Below are 15,904 nucleotides of genomic sequence, written 5' to 3'. Positions count from 1 at the left end.
GGAAAACATAATGTTGTTGCCGATGCTTTGTCTAGACGCCATATTTTACTCTCACAACTTGATACTAAAATTCTTGGGTTGCAAAGCATTAAAGAATTGTATGTCCATGACCCATGTTTTGCTGAACCACACTCAAAATGTAGTGAGGGGAAAGGTTGGGAAAAGTTTCACTTGCATGATGGATTCTTGTTTCGAGCTAACAAATTGTGCATCCCAGATTGCTCTGTTCACTTGTTGCTTTTGTAGGAGGCTCATGCTGGTGGTCTCATGAGACATTTTGGAGCAAAAAAACTGAGAGTGTGCTGATCGGCCATTTGTTTTGGCCAAGGATGAGGCGTGATGTTGAGCGCTATGTGCTATGTTGTGAGATCTGCGGCAAAGCTAAGTCACGTTTAAACCCTCATGGACTTTATACGCCTTTATCAATTCCTAGCACACCTTGGGAAGATATTTCTATGGATTTTGTTCTTGGATTACCACATACTAAGAGAGAGAGTGATTCCGTTTTTGTGGTGGTTGATAGGTTTAGCAAGATGACTCATTTTATCCCGTGTCATAAGAGCGATGATGCTTCACACATTGCTGATTTGTTTTTCAGGGAAGTCATGCAGCTACATGGAGTACCATGCACTATTGTTTCAGATCGTGACACCAAGTTTCTGAGCTATTTTTGGAAAATGTTGTGGGCAAAGCTAGGAACAAAGCTTCTCTTTTCCACTACATGCCACCCACAAACAGATGGACAAACCGAAGTTGTCAACCGCACACTATTCAGGATGCTGAGAGCAGTTTTAAAGAAAAATTTGAAGATGTGGGAAGAGTGTCTCCCCGACGCGGAGTTTGCATACAACAGGGCGGTACATTCGACCACTAAATTTTGTCCTTTTGAAATTGTTTATGGTTTCAATCCTGCTGCTCCCATAGATCTTTTGCCTTTACCATTGCAGGAGCGAACAAATCTTGATGCAAGTAAGCGTGCTGACTTCGTGAAGAAAATTCATGAGAAGACCAAAGAAAATATTGAGAAGATGACTCAACAATATGCAAAACGAGCAAACAAGGGAAGAAAGAAGCTGTTGTTTGAAGAAGGTGATCTTGTGTGGGTGCACCTGCGGAAGGATCGTTTCCCGGATCAACGCAAATGCAAGTTGCAGCCATGTGGAGATGGTCCATTCAAAGTGCTTGCGAAGATAAGTGATAATGCCTACAAGATTGACCTTTCGATGGATTATGGTGTTAGTTCAACTTTCAATGTGTACGACCTCTCTTCATACTTTGGACCATCAGAGTCGAGGATGACTCCTTTTGAGGAGGGGGAGGATGATGAGGACACCACAACCATCGATAAGTCTCCAACAATTATAGGTCCAATCACAAGAAGTCATGCCAAACTAATAAGTGACCAGGTGAAAGCTAACTTAAGTTTACCTTATAACCTTGATGACACAACTATGATTTCATCCCCATTGTTGTTGGTTGAACTTAGGTATCACATGGAAGAAACCCAACAACCTATGAGCTCTTGAAGCAACCAGTTTGGAGGAACAAGTTTGGAGGAAACAAGTTTCAAGTGAAGCTGATGTTGTCATTTTTTACCTCTAATGTTTTGGTGTGCCACACCCATGTGGTGGAGAGACGGGGCTATAGGAGTACATCAACAGAAGCTACATCAAATTATCTTTCCAATGCAAAAAACCTCACATCATTTGGAGTTGTGAGTCAAAAGTTGTAGTCATTCTCGTGGAAGGTGTCCAGGCTGTCAAGGCTTCGCGAATTTTTGAGGAGCTCTCCAACAACTCCCAAAGTTGACTGCTTATTCCCCCAAGAAATCCATGCAAACCTGTTTATTTTTTAAACCATTTTCACACCTACCCAAGGAGGGTTGTCCCTGCTATAAAACCCCATCTCCCCCATCCTCTTGAAAAACCTTTTGTCAAATCATTGAGCTACAAGCTTATGCAGCAAGACTGCTAGAGAGACCCGAAAGATCTTGCTACCTTTGCTCTTGTGAGTTCATTCGGATTCGCGAGAAGGAGCCTCTGGTTCCCCCTAGTTCGTGCTCTACGGTTCCGGCCGTTTTGTGTGGATTAGTCCCGGTTTGTGATTCTGCGATTGTTCGGACATCGGGTTGGAGTTCTTGTAACTTCGGTCAGCCATCCCCAATGTACGGGTTGCATCCAACCTTGGCAGGTATAAAGCTAGTTATCCCGGCTGCTTGCAGCTAGTTATCCCTCCCGATTCGATCCTACAACGTGAAGATCGGGCCACCCTCGGGCGTGAACTCGTTCATAGGGTTCCCACCTATCACGTCGCCTCTGAGCTTTGAACCATGGTGGAGGAGAGCATATCCCTGGCAATATGGTGCGCCATCGGACCGGATTAGGAGCAGGGGGTGATGGGAGGTATTGCAACGGTGTTGTATATATGGGCGTGCTCGCATTTTCCTAACTATTTCAGACCATTAGGGTTCAAGTCCCAACTTACACTAGTGCTCACATCTATCTGGATTTATTTCAAGTCTTCTAGTGATGCACGTTCGGTGAAAGGAGACGTTACTGTTGACTACGAAAGCGTTTGTGGCGGCTTCGGCAATCACAATATGATGTGCCGGTTCAGCGCTCGGAGGTGCTTATAGAGGTCGTATTCAAGAAGAAAAAAGGGGGAGATGCGTTGCAGCAACCGAGCTTCACTGCTCTTTATATTTGAACACTTTGAAATTCGGGTTTTTGAAGTTTTAAAAAATATGAAATTTTCCCGAGGATACATATACACATTCCGATTGCACGTGTCAAGTTTCGGTAAAAATCTCACTTTGTTTTGGGCTATAGGAAAATAAATAAATTTCTGACAGTATATAGGATAAAAGGGTGCCATTTCTGTCATAAATTTCTCTTTTTTGTATTTCCTAAAATACAAATCATTTCTTTTCCAGATTTTTATCAGGCCTTAGGAATATGTGTATGTATCCACGTATTTGTTTTGAGATTATTTTCAATACCAAAAGTGTGTTTTTTAAAATTTTCAAATACTAAGAGCAGTGGAGCTCGGTAGCTGCAATCACTTTTTAGGAAAAAAAATGCTTATAGGCAATGGCGGAGCTATGTTGTAAGCTACAGGGGCCATGCCCCCCCCCCCCCCTAGCTTTTGTAAAATATGTGAAGGAAAAAAAATTTGGAGAGAAAGATGAGAAAAAGTAGAGTTTTTTGCCCCTCCCCCCTCCCCCAAAATGTCTATATTTATGTTTGGCCCCCTCAAAAGAAGTTGCCTAGCTCCGTCAGTACTTATAGGGCTATGGTCTATGGGTGTGTTCATACGAGTGAGTGAGTTTATGTATGCCTATGGGTTAAATAAAAAACGTGTGCGAGGGCTTGCCGGCCTGGGGAGTCAGAAGTGTGACACCACATCGGTAAATCCCAGTCAGTCAAAGTCTGCGTCCACATACAAGCTCACCAAATATAACCATGCTGTCAATGGCGGCAACGACCACGAGGCTGCAGCGCACGGGAGGGGAAAGCAGCAGCGATGGCGAGCCCATGGGGCAGCCCCTCGAGCAGCCTGTGGGTCACGCTGGGTCAGGCCTCCAACGTGGCGCAGCTAGTCGGCGTGGACGCGCTCGGGCTAATCTCCATGGTCGTGCAGGCCGCCCTGGCTGCGCGCCGCCACCGGGACGCCTGCATGCAGCTCGCGCAGCACGTCGAGCTCGTCGGCGGCTTGCTGAAGGAGCCGGAGCTCGCCGATCTGATGCGGCGGGAGGCCACCAGGCGGCCGCTGGAGCAGCTCCGCAGCGCGCTGCGGCGGTGCTACGCGCTCGTGACCGCGTGCCAGGACTGCAGCTACCTCCGCCGCCTGCTCCTCGGCGCACGGATGGGCAACGAGCTCCGCGCCGCGCAGCACGAGATCGACATGTTCATCCGCCTCATCCCGCTCATCGCCCTCGTCGACAATTCTACAAACACTCATCGTGTCCAGGTACCCATGTTTCTGGGATTATGGGGGAAACACCGATTTAGAGGGACACACTTGATTATAATTCGACTGAACTGATCCGCGACTGTTCCAGACTTCCAGTGATCATGAGCATAGTTGCCTCTGAATTGGAGTCCAATCGCAATTTTCTACTGCACAAATAAAGAACTTGATATGAACTCTATCTGAATTTAGTGGGCAGGAGTACTTATACTTGTGCGTGGTTAATACAGTACCTTTTTTTAAGGAAAATGAGTGCATTATTCATTATCACAAGATGTAAAATGGCGACCTCTCATTCATAAAAGTCCGATGGTTTACTATTTGCCGTTTTCGCTATCCTTGTCCAGGAAGCTGCGGAGCAGGTCGACGGTATATTCATAGAAGGTTCAAACCACCGTGTCAGGTTAGATAATGTTCAACATGTAGTAGATTACTTGGTAAATGATCCTTCGTATATTCGATCCATAATTATCATGTTTGTTCACACAGTGGCTTTGTAGAAGGTGAACCACGTTGGAATTGGATGCTGACAGATGAAAACTATTTTCTCCATCCAGAAATACATGCACATTTTATAACATATTTTTAGCAGTTACAAAATCAGGAAGATAAAAAAGTGCTTAGTTTTGGTCAAAACTCGAATTTGGATAGTCAAAATATGCTTTATATATCTGAAAATGAAGGGAGAAGTTGATTGTTGACCGTATTCGGTTCGTCCATTTGGGCTTTAGATATATAACTGGGTGAAAGCTTGTTTCAAGATAGTGACTACTCCCTCCATTCTAAAATAGATGACCCAACTTTATACTAACTTTAGTACAAAGTTGAGTCATCTATTTTGGAACGGAGGGAGTACATGTTTGCAGGTACATGTTACAACGTCTGAAAGGTAGGATGCATATCAGATCAATCAACTTGAAATCAAAATGTGGGCTTTATTTTTTTACGAGAAAATATAATAATTTATTTAACTATGGTTGATGTTTCAACAAATTTCTACCTTATATTAGCATGATTATTTTCTTTCTTAAATATTTTGATAATCATGCATGAGTTCTTTAGCTATACACTCTAAACCAGCAACTTCCCTATTTTCAAGACTAATGATGAGATTTACCTGTTTTCAGGTTTGCAGCAAGAGTTTTAGATATTACTGAGATACGTGTCCAAGGAGCTCGCAAACTCTGCAATGTTCGGGAACATCCGTCACTAGGTAAGAAGTAATTGTTTCTTTGAGTTTCCTAATGGTAGTAGTCGTTAACTTAAGTACTTCCTTCGTTCCTTTTTACTCCACATATAAGATTTGTGTCGAGTCAAACTTCACCAACTTTGACCAAATTTGTATAAAAGAATATCAACATCTACAATATCAAATATACATAATATAAACTACATTTCATAATGAATCTAAAGATATCCCTTTGGCCTTGTAAATGTTGATACTTTTTTCTATAACTTTGGTCAAAGTGAAGATATTTTGACTTCGGACGAAAGTTATATGCAGACTAAAAAGAAACGGAAGGAGTATCAGACTAAGAGGCTAAAGTTTTACGATGGTGTTATGTGCTTCACGGATTACGAAATTGCTTTGCTTTGCTATGCCCATGAGGCATCGTAATATCTGTGTTCATATTTTTGGATATTATGCAACAAGAATTAAAAAATGTCTGTATGATTGTTCTGATGAACCATGAGTGAACTCTGGATCACCACATGATTCGTTGTGGTCAACTGAAATTAATAAACACATTCCATGGAAGTCTAACTAACTAACTACAATTTTTTTTGAAATTTTGAAAATACAGATCTACGCTTCAAAAGTTCTTAGATACATACATAACTCATTTAGTAGTACCCCCTCTGTCCCATAATATAAGAGTGTTTTTCACACTACACTAGTGTCAAAAACGCTCTTATATTATGGGACCGAGGGAGTAGATGACATTATAAAGGAAGGACTTTAATGATAGACCCAACACAATATTATCCATGAAATCTTCTATTAAATTTCAGTTTATTTTCAAGTTTCACAAGCTAGAGCTGCTACAAATGATAATTCGATGATCTGCGTGACAAAGGAACTGGAGTATTTTCACATCATATTTGTATTCTGTTTCTTAACAGCATATTTGTATTATGTATTTATGTTAGTCATATCAGTATTGACTAAGTTTGTAACTCCATTAGTGACAAGGATGGATTTTTCATGACACAGGAATTGTAGGCACGCAAGAACAGAAAACCCTCGACAACAAAGAACTAGTGAAGCTTTGTATGCTCACGTTAGAAAATTACCCAGGATTCACAGAGTTCAGCTACTTTCAAATCATGGATGCTACAGATAAATTCTCAGAGAAGAGATATCTTGGGTCTGGTGGATTTGCAACAGCATACAAGGTATTTGTAAACCAATAGAAAGAAACTAACTAATTATGTAAATGCCTATGAATCTATGATCTGCATCTTTCCAATGAGAATGTTGTCTAAACTCTATTTGTAACCATTGCAGGGTCAGTTGCCCCAAGGATTTGTGGTTGGCATCAAAAGATTCGATCACCGTGCAACATTATCTGATTTCAGCAATGAATTGCAGCTTGCTAGGCTTCAGTATACCAATATAATAAGGTTACTGGGGTGGTGCATCCATGGAAAAGAAAGGATTCTGATCTACAAGTTCATGCAGAATGGTTCCTTGGACTGTCACATATTTGGTATATTTTCCCTATCATCTGATTTATTTCATAGGACGTGCTTCTGACTAAATATGTGAACAAACTTATGTACAGTTAATGATGTGCTACGTTCTTGTTTTCTGTTGTAATTGCTTTAAACTGTGATGATTTGATTTAGAGCAGAATATATATAAAAATTATGTTATCTAAAGGCTTGCTGTTTCAATATTCCACAGACAGGATAAAAGGACCGTTGCTAGATTGGTCTAAGAGACTCAAAATAATCAAGGGGTTGGTAGAGGGGCTTGTTTACCTGCACAAACACTCAATGTTACATATTGTCCATAGGGACTTGAAACCAAATAACATTCTCTTGGAATATGACATGACCCCAAAGATTTCTGATTTTGGATCAGCTAAAACACTGTGTTCAGACATAACAGAAGAGCACACAAGCAGGGTGGTGGCCACTAGGTATATGAAGCTGCCTGCTTCCTGGTTTTTTCAATCATTACAGGTTCCATTATTTTGTGTTCAAACGTGCTAATTTTGCAGTTTTGGTCTCTGCTTCCCCCCCCCCCTATTTTTCAGTGGTTACATTGCTCCAGAGTATGCATCTCGAGGAGTTTACTCACTGAAGACAGATGTCTTCAGCTTTGGCATCTTGGTTCTGGAGACCATTAGCGGACGAAAGAACACTGTACTCGACAAGCGAGGGGATACTGTTGGCGATCTTGTACGAGATGTAAGTGAAGATAAATGGATTTCAAGCAGCATCTCTCACAATTCTATGCGCATGATTGTTTGTGCTAATACTTAATCTATGAGTATGGATTCACATTGCAATTCTGTAAACATCGAATTAATCTACCGGAAAACATTTCAGGCCTGGCATATGTGGAAGGACCAAAGGTTGCGTGAGCTTGTGGATCCGTCTCTAGGGAACGGATACGACATCGCCGAGATAACGCGATGTGCTCAGGTGGCACTGCTCTGTTCTCAGGAAGATCCAGCAGATCGGCCCACCATGACTGACATAGCTGCAATGCTGAGCTCTGAAAGCATGAGGCTACCAGTGGAGCCTAAGCGGCCTTACGTGCTGAGTGAAGGGGGTGCTGGTGAAGTTACATACATAAACCAATCAAGCCGGACAATAGACATAACCATAACGAGTTCAGCCACAGTGCTGACTAGAGTTCGAATCATCGTAGACCCGGAGGTTTGATGTGACGAAAAATGTCCAATGCCATATATAGTTGGAAGATGTCGAAGGATCATGGAGCTTTCCTCGTCCAGAATTCAGAGTGTGTACAGACAACAGATACCCATATCAGTTCTGTAAGTAGAAGTAAATATGTTTTTTTCCTTACCAAAGGCTTCTAAAATCATTTGATGTACTTCTCTAAATCTTGTCCAATCGCTCCTGGTCGACTGTGTTACACCAAGCAGCACAATCCATCGATGATCATCTCGCTTACTGTCAGCTGCCTGAACTCTGAACAAACCGACGCCTCACTAGAGTAGTGATGCCAAATAGTTGTAACAGCAAAAGACAGCTTCGTCCAGACTTAACTTTAATCCTGAATGATCATCATTAATGTAACTGCGCCAATGAATCAAACTTGTGCCAAAGCTCATGCAACTTACTAACCATATTTCACAAGGCATAATAGAAAGGAAATGCAAGCGCACCCTCAAGAACATATTGTGTTTATATTTCAAGCACAGGTGTCTGGACTATTCATTTTCTCAACCACACATCTAAAGCTGTGTCGTTGTGTATTAGAAGAAGAATGTCAAAGAAGGCGCAAAGTACAAACTAAACCAGAACAGAGCATATAGACCACAAAACAAATAAAAACACCGTTTGTCTAGCTTATTCTTAGTCAATACAAATAGCAGTGTTACAGATGTTGCAAATACATGTCGAAGAAATAACCTAATCGACACTGTAAGGAATCCGCTGACAGGGTGTGCCTCAGCTGAGAGCTCATTCCGAATATGAACTTCTTCACACGTTTCTTCCATCAGGATTTATGATATATGTGCTTGTTAGAGCCTCGTGTCTCCTGTACATGCGTGAAGCATAGTGAGGTAAAGCATATGAATATGATATGATGGATATGCTCAAATATTTTTTTCCCCGAAGGAACAGAAGAGTAACTAGCTGAGAAACTCAAATCTGCAGTTAATAAGCTTACCCTTCGCAAGTGTCTCCATCGATGTGTATGACAAGGATATTGCGGATGAGATGATAATCCTCCCCGGATTCAGCCGTGCATCTCCTGCTCAACTTAGGGCAGTCCTGAATTACAATTTTCTTAAGACAGGTGAAATCTCGAATGAAGCTCGGCAGCTTCTCAACCCCTTTGCAATCGCGAATCAGGACATGCTGAAGAGATGACACACAAGATTTGAAGCTCTCTGGAAAGCCCATGAGCTTTGGAAGCTCAACGAGAGTAAGCACATGTAGGCTTCCCAGCCCACTCAAGGCTTCTACTGGTTCCATCAGATCAAGCTCTTGGCAGTTACTAATCACCAACTTCTCAAGCACACAGAGCTGCTTCATGGAAGAGGGGAGAGAAGCGAGCTTTGGGCAGTTGAAGATGAGCAACTCTCGGAGAGCAGTGAGGCTACCAAATCCTTCTGTGAGTGATATTAACTCAGTGCAGCCGCTCAGATATAGGAATGCCATGGAAGACCAACCACAAAACCCACTTTTTATTAAATTCTTTTGTTTTGACGTGAGGACCAAGAACGTAAGGTTGACAAGTTCATCCATACGTCCTGGTAGCTCCTCAAATTGGCTGCACCGGCCGGCCAAGATGAACTGTTTGTAGATTCACCAATCTGCATAAGGAATTCGGTAGGATTCTGATTTTCTTGTTCCATTGTAGATCTAGGCACCTCAGATGCCTCAAATTTGCAACTGAACTCGGTAGCTCTTCAAATTCAACAGAAGAGAAAATCAAGACACGCAGGAGTGTGAAAGTAGAGAATAGGTCCTCGAGGAAGGCTTTGCTCACGGTGCCATAATTGTATCTGCTTGCACAAGTTCTCACCTTACGTGCCCTTTTCAGCTGCTTAGGAAATTTCAGATCCACCTGAAAAGTCCTTGCGGTCCCACACTAGATGCCGAACTGTTTCAGACACTGCAACCTTTTCACAACTAACAATAGCACACTCATTTCTGGACACCGATATTGCTAGATCATGAACGAGATCATGCATTTTACATTTCTGAATGCTGCCATCGTAAAGAATATATTGGTCTTGTAAAAGGGATCTGTCAAGAAGTTCATGGAAGTATTTTGCTCCATTAGTTAACGCCTCGTGGCTTTCACTGCCCCCGTGCAACAACCCCAATGCCATCCAGAACATAACAAGGTGATTTGTAAACATATGGTAGTCCTTCGGAAAAGTTGATAGGCAAGAGAAAGACGCTCGCAGATGAGGTGGAAGTTCATCATAACTCAATTTTAATGCTGTCAAAATACCATTTATGCTTCCCTCAATGTTCCACAGTTTGTCTTCGTTGATGCGCCGCCATTCTTCAACATTTCGACTATTACACAACAGGGAACCCAGTGTCTTTGCTGCCAAAGGAACACCACAACATTTTTTAACAATGGAGTTCCCCAGTTTTAGCAAATCGGGGTCTTTTTCACTGCCATCTCTGAATGCGCACTGAACAAATACTTCCATACACTCATCATGTGGTAATTTTGCAACGTCATATTGTTCCAGGGTCTTCACCAGGGATGCAACATTTGAACTGCGCGTAGTGACTACAATCACACTTCCACTACCACCACTGGAAAGCAGGCTTCTCAACTCTTCCCAGTCAGAAACTTTATCATTCCACATGTCATCAAGTACAAGGAAAAATCTCTTCTCCTGTAAAATCCCACGCAACTTGCGATGTAACATTTCCAGGTTTAGTTCTTTGTTGCTTTCACCGCTACCAGATTGTATTATGTCATCTAAGATCTTGTGAAGATCAAATACATCAGAGACACATGCCCATAACTTCCTTTCAAACTTCTTGCTAGTCCGTGCATCATTGTATACCAACTTGGCCAATGCAGTTTTTCCTATGCCTCCCAAACCAACTATAGGAAGCACAGACAAAGAATTTGAGTTTGCAGCAGTCAATATAACTCTGACAATATTGTCTTTAGCGTCATCTCTTCCAATAATATATTTTTCATTAATAAAGGAATGTGTTTCCCTGTTACTGCACCTGGATACATGGCTATCAATTAGATGGCCTGTTAATCCAAATTTTGATCTGTTGGATGCTATGTCATCAAGTTTTTCACGGACATCTCTTATCATGTGGCTCAATTTGAATGGAAAAGCAAGCATGTGGGTCATTCGAGCGAAGAATCCTGTATGAACCTTTTGCTCTAGAGCTCGGGTGGCCACGCCATCCAGAACATCATCTATGTCGTAGACTGCATCCTTCAAATTGTCTAACCACTCTTTAAGAGCATAAGAAGTTGACTGTTTGCCCTCGGCATCTTCAAGAACACCACAGATGGAACTCAGTGACCTTTCCAACTTTCCAAGCTCTTTCTTGATATTCCAGGACGACTTGAACTCATTAACGGCCCATTCACTGCCAGAAGATGTGGCCTTTCGGAGAACTGAGATTGCAAGGCTTGATATAATCACCTCTGCCATATTGGATATCTGGGCAATAAAGCACAAAGGAGCTGCACATAGAATATCATCAGATTTGCTTTACTATTTTTCTCTGTATACTGCATTTAATATTCACAGTAAAAAAAAACTGTCATTTCATACATAGTTAGCTAGAACATAACATATATCTCTCCTTGATGCCTCTGCAAAACAAAATGATACTTGCACACTTTTGGGAGGCACATGCCACAAAAGGAAAAAGTGCACAAATTTTTTGCAACTGCAGACAGAGGTGAAACACATTTTTTATATATAAAAAAGGACATCATCCCTGATTTCACTAAAGAAACCATTGAGCATGACAATAGTTCAGGGCTTCAGGCCACAAAAGATGGTAAAATGCAACTGAACTGAAGAACATAACCATCCTCCATACAGCACTACGACTTGGAATAAAACAACGACACTAGAAGGCCAGGACTACACACAAACACAAGCATACATCAACCACCACTGGCGACCATGGAAACCATCGTCCTTGGAAATATGTCCTGTTCCCTCGCTTGTCTGTATCCCTGTAAGACACCTCCTAAGCCACTGGTTTCTGTAATGGCCTAAAAGACACTAGTAGGATCATCAGGTATGGTTTGTGTTGACATACGAATAGTATCTTTGTCTTTCACAGCCCAAGAGAGTTGCTGCAGACCTGCACCTCCCAAATAGCTCAAAAAATTGTTTTGAGGGTGGAGAATGACATTTCCAGCCTTCGCTAGGATGATCAGGATATGTAGGAGTTAAAGCAAAGCCAAAAGGCGCACCAAGAAGCACGCCATCACCATTTATATCATGCTAATAGGCATCGACAAAGGAGTTGATCATATAATTCGTTGCTTGGACAAAAGCAACACTTGATGTCTCTCTCCTGGTTTCTAACCCAATATAGTACGTTACCCTTTTTAAATAAAGAGTAGGTTACCCTTGGCTGAACTTGTAATACTTAGGCTGGTCACAATGGACGAGAACATAAGCTAGTAACTTACACACTTCCCTAGACTATGTTACTACCTCTATAGTGGGTAGGAACATCTATGTAGTGTCATGCAACGATGTATTTATTAGGTTATAGACTCATTGTTTCTTGGAGTGTGTGATGTACCGGTAACTTAGCTAGTTACCACAAGCACCTCTCTCTTCATTAAATATGTGCCACATAAGCAAAGTTGTATTGGAGTGTGTGATGTTACTCCTAAGTTCCTCCCCATTGTGACCAGCCTTATGTGTAGAGAAAGCCATACAAAGACCTAAATGCAAAAGTAACTGAAACTCTGGTTGTCTGAAGAAATGAAGATGGGTGCAGAAAACTTTTAGCATATAAAGATCTACAACCCACTTTTCAAACCAACTTGCCTCAGTCATCAGTCAGAAGATAAGCACTCCCAATTCATCCACATCATAGTTTCAAAAAAAAATCATCCACATCATTATGTCTGCATACCAAACGACTAATAAGTTACTACCCCGTCTCATAATGTATGGGACGGAGGGAGTAATTTCCAATGGTCTTTGATCTTTTTGCCAAAGAAGTTTGTCCCGATGAATATTTATTTCATTTCTACCTAGTTACCTACATTTGGCAAACTAAGAATCGCCCTCCTGAAAGTGGAGAGTTATACTTACTAGTTGTCAAACCCGTTTCGTCGACCACCAGCGATGCCTCGGACGCGGCGACTCCTACGCGCCAATGTCACGCCATGGATGGAAGTTCATGGAAGTATAGATGCCGTTAGGGCCACCGCCGGCCGGCTAGCTATGCCGCAAGAGCCGGCACCGCATCCGGCTGAGTGCCCCCACCAGGCCTCCACGGCTCCACCCATCGGCCGCAGCGCGCGCAGAGCCGAGTCTCCGCCCGCCGGACAGGTTCGGTGTTCGGGAGGTCCTCCATCCGCCAGATCCGAATCAGATGGAGGGAGCCGCTCCGACGACGCCGGCGGCGAGGGAAGGGGAGGGTGGAGGGTAGCAAGGTTTTGGTTAGGGCATCTCCAGCCGTTGGTCCTCCTAGGACGCATAAAAATCGCCTCCTGGGGGCGAGCCGGCGATACACTCGGCGCTGGGGCGGTTTTGCGCCCAGTCGTCGCCCCCAGCTCGCCCCCAGGCGCTGAAATTGGCCCAATTTCGGCGAATAAAGGACCCATATGGGCGAGAATAGGCCCATATTTGGCGTGGTTTCGCCGTGTCTCGGCGTTCAATTATCAACACAATTATTTCTTATCACATATTTCATCACAGAAAAATCAAATACTTCAACAAAATAGTACAACAACAAATAGTTCAATACAAATTATATAGTTCAACAAATAAAAACTCGTATTTCATCACACAGCGTCCCCCTTGAGCCTCCATAGGTGCTCAATCAGATCTTTCTGCAGTTGATGATGCACCTGTGGGTCTCGAATCTCCTGACGCATACTGAGATAGACAGTCCAAGTTGCCGGTAGCTGGTGATCAACTTCGGCTAGAGGACCCTGCCTATAGTATGGTTCAGTGTCAAACACTGGGTCTTCTTGCTCGCTCTCGATGATCATGTTGTGCAAGATGACACAGCAAGTCATAATCTCCCACATTTGATCTTTGGGCCAGGTCTGAGCGGGGTACCGAACAACAGCAAATCGAGATTGGAGCACACCAAATGCCCGCTCGACATCCTTCCTGCAAGCCTCCTGAAACTTCGCAAACCAGGCGTTCTTGCCTCCTGCCACAGGGTTTGAGATCGTCTTCACAAATGTCGACCATCTCGGATAGATGCCGTCAGCTAGATAGTACCCCTTGTTGTATTGGTGCCCATTGATCTCGAAGTTCACTAGAGGAGAATGGTCCTCAACGAGCTTGGCAAAAATAGGAGAGCACTGCAGCACGTTGATGTCATTGTGAGTTCCTGGCATATCAAAGAAGGAGTGCCAAATCCAGAGGTCCTGTGTGGCTACCGCATCAAGCACCACACTGCAACCGCCTTTGGCGCCTTTGTACATCCCCTGCCAACCAAATGGGCAGTTCTTCCATTTCCAATGCATGCAGTCGATGCTTCCAAGCATCCCAGAAAATCCTCTTGCTGCATTCTGGGCTAGGATCCGAGCAGTGTCTTCTGCATTGGGTGTTCTCAAGTATTGTGGCCCAAACACTGCCACCACTGCCCGACAGAACTTGTAGAAACACTCTATGCTGGTGGACTTGGCCATGCGCCCATAGTCGTCGATTGAATCACTGGGAGCTCCATATGCAAGCATCCTCATCGCTGTCGTGCACTTCTGGATGGAGGTGAATCCAAGAGCGCCAGTGCAATCCATCTTGCACTTGAAGTAGTTGTCGAACTCCCGGATGGAATTCACAATCCTGAGGAAGAGCTTTCGGCTCATCCGATAATGGCGCCGAAATGTTCTCTCGCCATGAAGTGGAGCATTGGCGAAGTAGTCGGAGTAGAGCATGCAGTAGTCTTGGAGACGATGCCGGTTCTTTGCTTTCACTCGCCCCGACGCCGAGCCACCTCGCTGCGGATTTTCATTGCTCGCCAGCAGCTGGGCGAGGGCGGCGAGCACCATGAGATGCTCTTCTTCCTGGACGTCGGCCGCGGCTTCCTCCTCCAGCAGCGCGGCGAGCTCTTCCTCCTCATCCGAGTCCATCGCCGAGACAGGCAAAACGCCGAACACCTTGCGCTCGGTGGGCGTGTACCCGCCGTTAAACCGCGCCTCCGCGGCCGGAAACGGCGGCCGGAAACGCCCAGCTGCTGTGGGAGGGGCTGCCGCGGCGAAGCGCTGCTATTTTCCGACGGGGAATGGCTATCTACCGGAGTAGGGCGACGGCCGTCGCCGGGATATAGCTAGTGGTGGCCGAGGGCGCGGGGGGTGCGAGGCGAGTCGGGGAAAGAAAACCTTGACTTTTCCCCTATCGGTGTGGGCCAAGCGTGCTTTTCCCTAGCGCCGGAGCCCCCAACAGCTCCCCAGCGCGCCGGGTTCGGCCTGTGACCGCCGGGCGGAAAAAAGGCCCGAACCAGCGATTTTTGGCGTCCTGGGGGCGCGACTGGGCCGTTTTTTCGGCGCCGGCGCCAAAAAGTGGCCTGGGGGACCTGCTGGGGGCCCGGCTGGAGATGCCCTTACAGTCGAAATTTCAAGATTCCCCGTGGTTACCGCGATTTTCGTTCCCTTCGTTAAATCCCCATACCAAGCAAAAAATATTAAATTGAATTTAAACGCTCAATTTATAATAAAGTATGTAGGATTTAATTAATGACATGAGAGTTGATGCTGACATGTTGATAGCAACCTAGTTCCTGTTTTGAAAGGTCTCTGATTCGAATGTTCGTTCATTCGCTTATTTAAATTCAAAATTCAATTATAAAATTCGTTTAAAATATTCTCGGTATTTCTCGATAACCATGATAACCACATTTATCAGTCTCTCTCGGTAAAATTCACTCATTCAATAACCAAAACCTTGGAAGGTAGTCCTATGACTTGGCTCTAGGCGATTGTGCACTTCCGTTCTCACAGTGAAGGAGAGCCTCTTGCCGCTCTACTCCCTTCATCCAAAAATACTTTATCGTAAAAATTGATAAAAATAAATGT

General features: G+C 43.9%; 1 protein-coding gene and 1 pseudogene across 1 annotated transcript; one reads left to right on the top strand and one right to left on the bottom strand.

Annotated features, from left to right (window-relative positions):
* Nucleotides 1–3,281: 3,281 nt before the first annotated feature.
* On the top strand, nt 3,282–8,107 carry LOC147960802 (putative cysteine-rich receptor-like protein kinase 20). The gene is made up of 8 exons (XM_087536981.1): nt 3,282–3,969; nt 4,317–4,372; nt 5,097–5,182; nt 6,185–6,366; nt 6,479–6,680; nt 6,878–7,115; nt 7,233–7,386; nt 7,528–8,107. Exons 1-8 carry the CDS (start codon nt 3,523–3,525, stop codon nt 7,864–7,866), a joined length of 1,704 nt encoding a protein of 567 aa, XP_087393107.1. The 5' UTR covers nt 3,282–3,522; the 3' UTR covers nt 7,867–8,107.
* Nucleotides 8,108–8,838: 731 nt separating this feature from the next.
* Nucleotides 8,839–11,327, bottom strand: LOC125519184 (putative disease resistance protein RGA1; annotated as a pseudogene).
* Between the last annotated feature and the right edge of the window lie 4,577 nt (nt 11,328–15,904).

This window comes from Triticum urartu, chromosome 7A (genome assembly GCF_056163025.1).
Source record: "Triticum urartu cultivar PI428250 chromosome 7A, HENAU_Tu73, whole genome shotgun sequence".
In the NCBI taxonomy this organism is placed as follows: Eukaryota; Viridiplantae; Streptophyta; class Magnoliopsida; order Poales; family Poaceae; genus Triticum; species Triticum urartu.
The sequence above is the reverse complement of the archived record's forward strand: the minus strand, read 5'-3'. Positions and strand labels throughout refer to the sequence as shown.

Coding starts and splice junctions, on each gene's coding strand:
- LOC147960802 (XM_087536981.1), top strand. CDS start 3,523: ATGGCGAGCCCATGGGGCAGCCCCTCGAGCAGCCTGTGGGTCACGCTG. Junction 5,183..6,184: donor TCGGGAACATCCGTCACTAG/GTAAGAAGTAAT, acceptor TTCATGACACAG/GAATTGTAGGCACGCAAGAA. Junction 6,367..6,478: donor GATTTGCAACAGCATACAAG/GTATTTGTAAAC, acceptor TAACCATTGCAG/GGTCAGTTGCCCCAAGGATT.